The sequence below is a fragment of the Pelophylax lessonae genome (assembly GCF_965119305.1).
Source record: "Pelophylax lessonae genome assembly, chromosome: 2".
NCBI classification, from domain to species: Eukaryota; Metazoa; Chordata; class Amphibia; order Anura; family Ranidae; genus Pelophylax; species Pelophylax lessonae.
The window spans coordinates 685,246,653-685,258,975 of record NC_138769.1 but is presented as its reverse complement, the minus strand read 5'-3'; the positions used below and the strand labels follow the sequence as shown (position 1 = coordinate 685,258,975).

Sequence of the window (12,323 nt, the reverse complement as noted above, 5' to 3'; positions counted from 1 at the left end):
TCAATGGACATTTGTGCTGTGTGAAGAGATTATAAATGGACTATTGAGAGTCCGCTGTAGGACAAGAAAGTCTGCCCAACAGTAAGTTGGAGACAGACTCTTAGTTAGGTTCCAGAGTGAGAAGGTAACCGCCCACAGAGGCAAGGATTTATTTTCTGTTTTATTTTATTTTGGATGTTTTTGCTGCATGCAGTCTGGTGAAGAAAACACCATTAATAAACCAAACTGTTGTTTGCAAGCACTTGTCGGCTATCTCTCTGGGAAAACGCACCCCCCAAGGGGTCATCTACGCCTACCACCGAGCTAATCCCTCACATATGGTGGAGGTATGCAGTGGGCAGAAGCAGAGATCCCTGCAAAGAAGTGCATATGTTTGATGAACTTTGTCTGGTGCACGAGATTGCACAATCTATGTGTGCAGGAGAGAAGATCCTGAAAGAGAAAAAAATGTGTTTTAAAGAGACAGCGGTCTCAAAAAATTTTTTTGATGAACTTTGTTGTGTCTGGTGCAAGGGATTGCACAAACTGTGTGCGCAGGAAAAGAAAAACTACATGTGTTAAAGAGACAGTGGTCTGAAAAATTTTGCTGGACTGTGAAAAATTTGTTTGTGGAGTTATTGAAGATGGGGCGTTCGAAACGCCTGAAAAATGCAAAGAGAGGTGAAATGAGAGACCGGATTCTATGGATGGAGGGGATGCTACCGTCTGAACCAGCCCCATCCATGCCTAAAGAGAGTCTACTAAAGAGGAAGGTTGTTGTCCCTAGCAACACTGATGAAACTGCTATGGAGACGCAGTGTGCTCAGATGAAAAGTAAACTCAAAATAGAGCAGATGTTGAAACAACTGATTATATCAAATGCAGCTCAACAGCAGGCAAATGCAGCTCAACAGCAGGCAAATGCAGCTCAACAGCAGGCAAATGCAGATTTTCAGCGGAGCTTTGCAGCTCAACAAAAGGCTCATCAAGAGAGCATGGCAGGCTGGAAAATGAGACGCCAGCAGCCAATGGAGGCCATCGGTATGGAGGAAACCGAGTATGTGTGCAGGGCTGAGCTGGATGCCTTGCAATGGAAAATGGAAGAAAAGGAACGAGCCCTGGAATTGCTTAGGATAGAGCATAGAAACGTGCAGGCTCAGGTGTTCCAGTGGGAAGAATCCACTGCTCTTCTTTTTTCCGAGTTGCACAAACGCAGAGAGACTATAATGGAGAAAGATACCATCCTCATGGAAAAGGAAAGTGAAATTCAGACTTTGCAGAAGCAAAGTATGTGTGAAATGTTGGAGTTGCGTAATCAGCTGGAAAAAAGTCTTCAGTGTTTGGAAGCTACAAAAATAGACCTGCAGGGGGTGCAGGAACAGAACGTCGCTCTGAAAACGACATTGTCGCTCAGCGACAAGGAGAAAAGTGAAAGAGAGGCTAAATTACTGATTACTGTGTATGAGCTCACCACTTTGAGCAATGTGGTAGATGAATTACATGCAGACTGTGAAAGTTGGAAAGGCGAAGCCCAACGTTTCCAGCAGCAGTTAAAGGAGAAAGAAGCCTGTGTGGCAGAATTACATTCTTATTCCCAGATGCTAGCCAGTGAGGTGAAGGCTCTTATGCAGGGAAAAGGAGATTGTGAACATAAGAGGGAAAAAGTAGAGGCACAGCTTCTGGAATCGCAAGTCAAGGTGTCAGAAGGTGACCGATTGTGTGCTAAGCTGTCAGAGAAGGCAAACCGACTGCAGGTTGAGTTGGACGATGTCACAAATCAGCTTTCTCAAGCAGACAGCAAATCTAGAGAAATTGCGGAAGATTTTTCTATCTTGGAATCGCAGCTGCAAGACACGCAGGAACTCTTACAGGAAGAGAGGTGTCAAAGGCTGAGTTTGAGCACAAAGCTCAAACAAATGGAAGATGAGAAAAATGGCTTCCTGGAACAATTAAAAGATGAGGAGGAAGCAAAGAAAAACCTATCAGAGCAAGTCGCAACATTGCAAGCTCAGATAGCGGATATGAAAAAACACATGAAAGAAAGCGTTGGTTCATTGGAGTTTGTTGAAGATGTGAAAAAGAAGTTTGATCAGATGCTTGGTGAGGAGAAGACTGTGTCTTCAAAATATGCAGAAGAACGCGACCGTGCAAAAACAGAGGCGCGTGATAACGAGAGCAAAGCCCTGTTCTTGGCTAGCTCCTTGGAGGAAGCTCTAGAGTGTAAGGTTGAACTAGAAAGAGTTAACCAACAGCTGTGTACAGAAATGAAAGATTTGGTCAGCTCCAAGGATGATGTTGTGAAAAGCGTTCAGGAGCTAGAAGAGTCTAAGCGAGCCTTAGAACAGCAAGTAAAAGAGATGAAGATTCCGTTGCAGGAACTGGAAGAGGAATTACAGGCAACAGAGGATCTGTCCCAAAGAGGGGATAGTGTGCCTGATGCAGTTTTTAAAAGGATCAGTGTTTTGGGGTCTGTCCTGAGTGAGCCTCAGAAATGTGATGACATGTGGCTTGAATCACCCCTTTGGAATAAACCGTTCCTTCAAAAACTTCAAGCATTGGAAAATGTATCATTAGAACTTCAGCAAACAAAGGAGCTGTGTAAGAAATGTGGTGATTTCTCAGTTCAGGCTGAAAACCTAGTGGAGAAAACTAAAGCGGAGAAAACTAAAGCAAGTGATATAAATCTGGGAGAAAAAAGCAAACGCCACCTAGTGGAGAAAACTAAGGCTGTTGGTGAAAACGTGAAGCAAATGAATTTCAAGTGCCTTTCAGGGAATATTTCCAAAATGGAACTGGTGAAAGACAGGTGGCAGAAGTTTGATTGTGATCTTGAGATGCATTCCATGTGGAGTTCAGATAGAGAAAAGGAACTAGGTGACCTTGAGCGGTCAAATAGTTCAGCAGAAAGTGCATTGAAGAAACCTGTAAAAGAATGTGTTGCAGTTCCATGCTTCTTCACTGATGCAGAGAGGAGGTCTATAATGGATACCACCCAGATCGCTGGGTTCAAATGTGTTGTTGCCTTTGACCCCTATGTTGGTGGAAGGAAAGTTGATGATGTTCTGGTTGGCTACTTCTGTGAAGAGTTTGGCAAGAAATATAAACTGAATATCAAATCAAATAGTAGGCCTTTACTGCGACTCGCTCAGGAGGGCGAACAGTTTAAGAAGTTGATGAGTGCAAATGCTTCAGATCTGCCTATGAATATGAAATGTTTGGTGAATGATATTGATGTCTCTGGGAAAAGGAACAGGGGTCACTTTGAAGAAATGTGTGACAGCCTGTTGTCTCAATTGGAAAATCCTCTGCACAGCATCTTAGAGCAAGCCAAGCTCAGGAAGGAAGATCATTCCCTTTTACAACAAAAAGTCAATGATTGTGTACAGCTGTATGGAGAGGCAACTCAAGTCACAGAGGGACGTCAAGAGTCCCTACTTGGAACAAAGCTTAGTGAAGCAGAGGTTCTCAAAGTGTTGTGGAAATCATTTGTTGATTGCAGAGAGAGGCGGCTCAAGAATGTTGAAGACATTAAGACTAGCACAATTGAGTTGCCTATGGATCACGGTCCTCCATGGCGGATAGAACAAACTTGTATGCAAGACAAACTTGAGAAGGAGCGAAATGATGCCAAAAATACAGTTGAGGAATGTGTAAATGAGATGAGAGACAAACTGTTTGACATTTATGAGAAATCTGTCAATGAAGATGACAGAAACAGTTTCATTCGGAAGCTTGAAGATACTAAGAGGCGTATCAGTGAGTGTCAAGAGCAGTGCCTGACACATACGTGTCTGGAAATCTGTGTCCCAACCCTAGGGTTGAAACAAGAGGGGGGGGGGGGTATGTGACAGGAAGTCAGGTAAATCTGTGAATGTAGTCACAGACAGGAGCTACACTTCCACCTGGGTTAGACAAATCACCAATTACTATAGGTTGTCGGCTGCAGAGGTAGCCAGAACTGTCTAAGGAAGTTGAAAGGCCTTCAGCTGTTCAGAATGAGGAAATGAAGGCCTCTATAATTGTCCAAAGGAAGTCTAATGGATTGCTGCCTCCGGAAGCTGTCTCCTGAAGCCATGTGGGCTGGGAGAAGGAGGACAGTCAGATGTGTGCCTTCCGACAAGCTGGTGAGCATGGGAGAAGACCCCCTGAAGTGATGTGCGCTAAGGAGGGTAACCAAGTGTGAAGACGTCTCAAAGGTGAGAAAACAAACTATTTCTATGTGAAAGAAATAAAGGAATATTTGCCATGTGAAGAGGCAAGCCAAGAGACATTCTCATTGTGATGAGTTAAGGACATGTTCAATGGACATTTGTGCTGTGTGAAGAGATTATAAATGGACTATTGAGAGTCCGCTGTAGGACAAGAAAGTCTGCCCAACAGTAGGTTGGAGACAGACTCTTAGATAGGTTCCAGAGTGAGAAGGTAGCCGCCCACAGAGGCAAGGATTTATTTTCTGTTTTATTTTATTTTGGATGTTTTTGCTGCATGCAGTCTGGTGAAGAAAACACCATTAATAAACCAAACTGTTGTTTGCAAGCACTTGTCGGCTATCTCTCTGGGAAAACGCACCCCCCAAGGGGTCATCTACGCCTACCACTGAGCTAATCCCTCACAATATATATATATATATATATATATATATATATATATATATATAATTATATAATTTATATACCAGCATCGCTACACTTAGTGCTCCTTCCAAGCTCTCTTTTGAGGAATGAAGCATATATCAATCACAACCTCCACACTCCCAGTTCATAGAAACAGAATCACTTCCACCTCCATCCACAGGGGTCTCTCTTAGATCAATGCCTCCAGTGGTTTAGGGATGCGGTTCCTGTAAGAATACATGCAGCCATAGTGCATAGCTCTCAATAAAGTGAACATAAAGAGAGGGTTCCCCTAGTGTAGTAGTGATAACAAACTGCTATTATTAACCACTTAAGCCCTGGAAGATTTTACCCCCTTCCTGACCAGGGTTTTTTTTGCGATTTTTTTTTTACTGCGTGACTTTAACGGACAATTGCGCGGTCGTGCGACGCTGTACCTAAACTAATTTGACGTCCTTTTTTTCCCACAAACAGAGCTTTCTTTTGGTGGTATATGATCACCTGTGCGATTTTTACTTTTTGCGCTATAAACAAAAAAAGAGCGTAAATTTTGAAAAAACAACAATATTTTTCACATTTTTTTATATGAAATTCCCCCCAAAAAAATGTAAAAATCAAAATTTTTTAACATTTTTGGCCAATTTGTTTTCTGCTACCTATGTTTGGTAAAAAAAAATTGCAAAAAGCATATTTTGATTGGTTTGCGCAAAAGTTATTGCGTTTAATAACTAAGGGAAAGATTTTTGTAATTTTTGGTGTTTTTTTTTTTAACGCGTAATGGCGGCGATCTGCGTTTTTTTTTTTTGCAGTACTGCGACATTGCGGCGGACAGATCGGACCCTTGACTGACATTTTTGACACTTTTGGGGTTACCAATGACATTACTGCAGTAATCAGTGCTATACATATGCACTGTTACTGCAAAATTACACTGGTAGTAAAGGGGTTAACTTTATTTGAGAGGGAGGGGTGGTGTGTGTCCCTAGGGGCGTGATTCTAACTGTGATTGGCTGTGGCTTGAAGTGTAGGAACAGTGATCAACGGTCCTACATAGTAGAACCGTATGATCACTGTTTCCACACAGGGGAGAATGACAGGCGGCTTGTTTACATCAGCCGCCTGCCTTTCTCCCTCTGCACCGACGATCGATGTCCGCCGGTCACACGCACGGACTTGCTGGGGAATGAGCCGGGGCTATTGGCTCCCGAACAAGTGACAGGCTAGTGATGTATATATACGTCACTTTGCCTGGCCGGGGCTGACTGCCGACGTATATCGTCGTGCGGCGGTCGGCAACCGGTTAAGAAAAAATGAGGGAATACTGGTTCACATTGGTCCACCAATCATTGCCAAATCCCTCAAAGTATAAATAGAAAATAAGGATTAGGCAAGGAGCAGGTCCGATATACGGTCAAGCCGGTAGGCTAGCGGGAAAAACGGACCGCACCCTGCCAGAAGCATGGGACTTTAGAGGCATTGATTAAATGGTGGCATAAAATTACCCAAACAAGGACCATAATATAATATATAAAAAATTGATTTTATTCCAAATACAATTTGCTTTTAAAAACATAGAAAAGCAGACATGTACATTTTCATTTCCAAATAGGATAAGTGAATCATGAGTAGTAGTAATATGGATCACATAGGTCCTACATGTTTTGCCGAGGTAGAGACCCTCATTGGCTTCTTCAGGGACCAGAAATATGTAACCCTTCTACTGATTCATTTTATTTTAAACAAGGGATGACATCTGTTGGAAATGACAACCATCCGTGATGCAAGGTATAGCACAGTAATGACACAGCAATGGTCAGGAAGAAACTGACCCAGAGCCGGGGACTCCCCAAAAGGTGAGTACTGGACTGGACCAACACCCAAGGCAGAGATGCAATGACCAGGGGAAGAAAAAGAGGAATAAATACAATTTCCTGGTTGCATACCGGTCCCTGCGTGCTATTCCATAGATAAAGTAATCATCCTGGTTCTCCAGGCAGGGGGAGCCATGTCCGCTATTGTTTTTTGGATTTATTGGAAGAAATACACTCACATAATAAAAGCATTTAAAACACCAAACACAAAACAGAATACTGGACCTCCTACTCTGTCACTTCCGGTCTGCGCTTTCTCCGTTCATGCCCTACGCGTTACGCTATGGTCATGTGACTTCATCAGGAACCCACGGATGGTTACTAATATTGCAACACTGAATGAAATATTCTTGAGGGACTGTGAATTGTGTGATGGACATTCATTTTGCACATTTTGATAAGCTTTATAATTTATGATTGAGTATATTGTAATGTATTGCATAGCATAGTCACACTTTATATATTTTTTTATATATATTATTTATATACCAGCAGCGCTACACTTAGTTATTATTTTTTCACTTGATTATTTGTGGGAACACAAATTGGTGTATTAGCAGCAGTTGCATACCCTTTTGGTTTCATTCTTTTTTTTTTTCCTTATTCCTTTTGACATTTTTTGTTTTGCCTCTTTGGCCCATTTACATTTACAGTGGTGAGCACTTGACCTGATAGGTGAATAATACATGGCTTTTGTGTGGTAGAGCAGGAGGTATACACTATACATTACATTATATTATGTTGTTATACATTACATTTATTATGTAGTATAGGTATAGGTGTGGGCACCCTATAGCATTAGGGTGTGCACCCCAAACGTCAAACACACATGCCTTTCTCTGCAGTCTCAGCTGCACTGGACAGTGAATGAATGGGAAGTGCTCTGTGCTGAGCAGCTTCCTGTTCATTCACAAACCGAAGCATAGGAAACACAGTTTACTATGCTTCAGTTATGAATAAACACATTAAGTGAGTGTCTTCACTGTGTTCATTTAGAAAAGGATGGCGCTGGTAAATTACATATTTACTAGCCCCTTCCCCTGTTCTCCATTCTGAAACATCCTCTGCAGCAGCGGGGCGAAGAGGAGGGGAGGGAAGCCAGCTGCACTGCGGGGCGGGTAACAAGAGGGAAGCCCAGGCAGTAGGGGGAATCGGCACCGCATGTAATAATTAGGGTGTGCCCAGGCACACCCTGCACATGCCTATGAGTATAGGAGTGCTGTATCATTACTGTTTTGCACTAGATTGTTTTATTTACTGCCTAATAGAGCTGCTGAACGGATTTAGGGCTTAAAGCTTAAAGTTCCGGCCTCGGAGGGTGAAATTTAGATAAAAATACCCCCGGGACAGTCAGGGCTGGTACATTCCACAATGGATAGCCTCTGAACTGTCCCGGGTTGCACTTACCTGCAAGAAGAAATACTTACCTTGAAAATGTATTCTCCAGCGCTGCCATCTCAGGTGTGGGCAGCTGAAGCCAGCACTTCCTCTTCTGCCTCCTCTTCTGTGACTTCGGAGTCCCAGAATGCACTGCACCAGCCCCGCTTGTCACTTCCGGTGCAGGCGCGGCATCCCTGCACAGCTTCTGGGCGGGGCCGGTGCAGTGCATTGACTCCTGGGAGCGATGACGTTCAGCTCCCAGGAGTCATCGCAAGCTAGAAGAGACGGCGCGGACCGCGGCCGCAGAGGGAGAAAGTGGAAGGAAGGTAAGTATATTTTCTTCTATAACAAGGTAAGTGAAAAAAAAAATCGGGAGCATCCATTTCTTTTTCAGGTGAAATCGATTTTGAGGCCGGAACTCCGCTTTAAGAGTACAGAATGAGTCATGCTTAGCTGTGGTGCACCACTCCACATTGCTAGGATCTGTCAGTGATCTGAGGATCAGAGAACCTATTTTTCTTACCTGTTTGTAATGCAGAAGAGAAATTCACGAATACACCCACAGCAGCCTTATTGTTTGTAACAAAGAGCCTAATTTATTAAAGTTTTTGTACAACTCAGTAAGGTTATATCTAGACCACTGTTCCTGATCTTTGCGGACAGTATTAGGACAGGAGATGTACCAGGGGAGTGGAGGAAAGCTAACGTGATTCCGATATTCAAAAAGGGTCAGAGGCATGTCCCGGGTAATTATAGGCCGGTCAGTCTGACATCAGTAGTATGTACACTTCTGGAGGGGATGATAAGGGACTATATCGTAGAGTTTGCTAAAGACAACAACATCATCAGCAGTAATCAGCACGGGTTTAGTTACATAGTTACATAGTTACATAGTAGGTGAGGTTGAATAAAGACAATAGTCCATCTAGTTCAACCTGTGTAGGTGTGTGTGGCTGAAATCATCTCACATACCCCTGAATGTTCTGATCCTTGAGATGTACGTCTAAGAGTCTTTTGAAAGCCACCATACTACCCGCAGAAACCACCTCTTGTGGTAGAGAATTCCACAATCTTGTTGCCCTAACAGTAAAGAACCCCCCGCGTTGCCTGAGGTTAAAACGCTTCTCCTCTAATCGCATTGTATGCCCTCGAGTCCTCATGCAATCCCTTCGAATGAACAACTTTTTTTCTAAGCTGGGATCCCCATTAAGATATTTATAAATTGCTATCATGTCCCCCCTCAGACGTCTCTTCTCCAGGGAGAATAAATCGAGCGATTGTAGACGCTCTTCATAGTCAAGGTCCTCCAATCCCCTAATTAGTTTAGTTGCCCTTCTCTGGACTCTCTCCAGCTCCAACACATCCCTCCTGAGGACTGGCGACCAGAACTGGACGGAATACTCCAGATGCGGTCGGACCAGAGTTTTATAAAGTGGAAGGATTATAGTCTTATCTCTGGAATGCATCCCTTTCTTTATGCATGCTAATGTTCTGCTGGCTTTGGCAGCTGCCGCTTGACATTGCATGCTGTTTCCTAATCTATCATCAACCAAGACTCCCAGATCCTTCTCCATTTTTGATTCCCCCAAGGGCTCCCCTCCTAACGTGTATTGTGTTTTTATGTTTTTAGTCCCCAAGTGCAAAACCTTACACTTCTCCACGTTAAACCTCATTTGCCATGTCGTTGCCCACTCGGTTATTTTGTCCAGGTCATTCTGTAGGATATCTGCTTCATGTTGTGAAGTTATTGCCCTGCCCAATTTTGTGTCATCTGCAAAAACTGATATCGAACTACTGATCCCGACCTCAATGTTGTTTATGAATAAATTGAACAAGGTTGGTCCCAAGACTGAGCCTTGGGGGACCCCGCTTACCACCTCAGACCAGTCTGAGTATGCGCTGTTTATTACTACCCTTTGGACACGCCTTTTTAGCCAGTTCCGTATCCAAGAGCAAACCCTGCTATCGATACCTGCAGACCTTATTTTATAAATTAAGCGCTTGTGGGGAACTGTATCAAACGCCTTAGTGAAATCCAAGTACACCACATCCACTGGTCTCCCCCTATCTAGCTCACAGCTCACCTCCTCGTACAATGTTAGGAGATTGGTTTGACAAGAACGCCCATTTGTAAACCCGTGCTGATTACTGCTAAACCCGTGCTGTTTACTAATGGGCGTTCTTGTCAAACCAATCTCTTAACATTCTACCAGGAGGTGAGCTGTGAGCTAGATAGGGGGAGACCAGTGGATGTGGTGTACATGGATTTCGCTAAGGCGTTTGATACAGTTCCCCCACAAGCGCTTAATTTATAAAATAAGGTCTGCAGGCATCGACCACAAGGTTTGCTCTTGGATACGGAACTGGCTAAAAGGGCGTGTCCAAAGGGTGGTAATAAACAGCGCATACTCAGACTGGTCTGAGGTAGTAAGCGGGGTCCCCCAAGGCTCAGTCCTGGGACCAACCTTGTTCAATTTATTCATAAACAGCATTGAGGACGGGATCAGTAGTTCGTTATCAGTTTTTGCAGATGACACAAAATTGGGCAGGGCAATAACAGCACAGCATGAAGCAGATATCCTACAGAATGACCTGGACAAAATAACGGAGTGGGCAACGACATGGCAAATGAGGTTTAATGTGGAGAAGTGTAAGGTTTTGCACTTGGGGACTAAAAACATAACAGCACAATACACGTTAGGGGGGGGGAACCCTTGGGGGAATCAAAAATGGAGAAAGATCTGGGAGTCTTGGTTGATGATAGATTAGGCAATAGCATGCAATGTCAAGCGGCAGCTGCCAAAGCCAGCAGAATATTAGCATGCATAAAGAAAGGGATGTATTCCAGAGATAAGACTATAATCCTTCCACTTTATAAAACTCTGGTCCGACCGCATCTGGAGTATTCTGTCCAATTCTGGTCGCCTGTCCTCAGGAAGGATGTGTTGGAGCTGGAGAGAGTCCAGAGAAGGGTAACTAAACTGATTAGGGGATTGGAGGACCTCAATTATGAAGAGCGTCTGCAATCGCTTGATTTATTCTCCCTGGAGAAGAGACGCCTGAGGGGGGACATGATAGCAATTTATAAATATCTCAATGGGGATCTCGGCATAGAAAAACAGCTATTCAGTAGAAGGGATTGCATGAGGACTCGATGGCATACAATGCGATTAGAGGAGAAGTGTTTTAACCTCAGGCAACGTGGGGGTTCTTTACTGTTAGGGCTACAAGATTGTGGAATTCTCTACCACAAGAGGTGGTTTCTGTGGGAAGTATGGTGGCTTTCAAAAGACTCTTGGATGTACATCTCAAGGATCAGAACATTCAGGGCTATGTGAGATGATTACAGCCACACACACCTACACAGGTTGAACTGGATGGACTATTGTCTTTATTCAACCTCACCTACTATATAGCTATGTAACTATGTAACATTCAGATACATTTCTTTATCACAGCCACACATTTAAAACTACCTGGGAAGTTTGAATCTACATTGTGATTTATATTGTGGAAACCTGATCATCATACCAATATGAGCTTGTTGGACATCCTATTCCAAAACCATGGGCATTATTATGGAGTTGTCATTTATTGTCTGAGGCATTCTAGTTCATCCCAAATGTGTTCTTTAATAACATTTTAATACATTTTATAATTTATAATTGTTATTGAGTAGATTTTAATGTATTGCGTAGCATAGTCACACTCTTATATATTTTGTATATATATTATTTATTATACCAGCAGCGCTACACTTAGTTATTAACATAATAAATGTGTTTCTACCTTTCAGGTGCTCTCTTCTTTGTAAAGCCAATGAGGTCTAAAAACTATGTGACAATGATGGACCCTCTCCAAGAATCATTTGGGGACACAATGGGGAGTATCCTGTTTATCCCATCATTGCTTGGCGACATTTTCTGGTTTGCTTCTATCCTAGCCTCTCTAGGTAGGTACTATTTCTGTACTATAAGCAATGTTTTAAATTACATGCACAATTCTTCATGTTCTATCCCTTTAAAGACCATGTTAGTATTGAAAAATGCCTCTTGATCTGCCAGAAGATGCTATCACAGCAATCAGGTGACCCAGAATCTGAGGTTGAGGTTCGTGATTGTTGTAAGGGGGGATGGGTGCGCTGATAGTGCGTTGAAGCTGCTCCCGGTATTCAGTGCTTTTGAATATAGATAAATGTATATGTGGTGTGGGGTGCGCTAAACAACAAATAAATAATGAATATATAACATATATCTATGTGTGAACCAAATCAACAAAAGTAAATATATATAACATATATCAATCTGTGAAGCCAATTAATAATGCAAATCCATTGGTGCATAAACATAAAAGTTCATAAGTGTCCATAAATATTTTGCAGGTGAGTAGAATTGTATTCTATCCGAATAATACGTGTATCCACCACCGAGTGAAATTCATCCTTACCAAACGGAAATAAATAAGGTGCAACTATATTTTC

General features: G+C 42.8%; 1 protein-coding gene across 2 annotated transcripts in view; it reads left to right on the top strand.

Moving 5' to 3' along the window:
* LOC309546278 (high affinity choline transporter 1-like) overlaps positions 1-12,323 on the top strand; it is a 90,040-nt gene that overhangs the window by 17,653 nt on the left and 60,064 nt on the right. For both annotated transcript variants that reach the window (XM_082245867.1, XM_082245866.1), the window contains exon 3: positions 11,640-11,795. In XM_082245867.1, the coding sequence (XP_082101993.1) occupies positions 11,640-11,795 (156 nt within the window). The remainder of the gene's footprint in view (positions 1-11,639; positions 11,796-12,323) is intronic.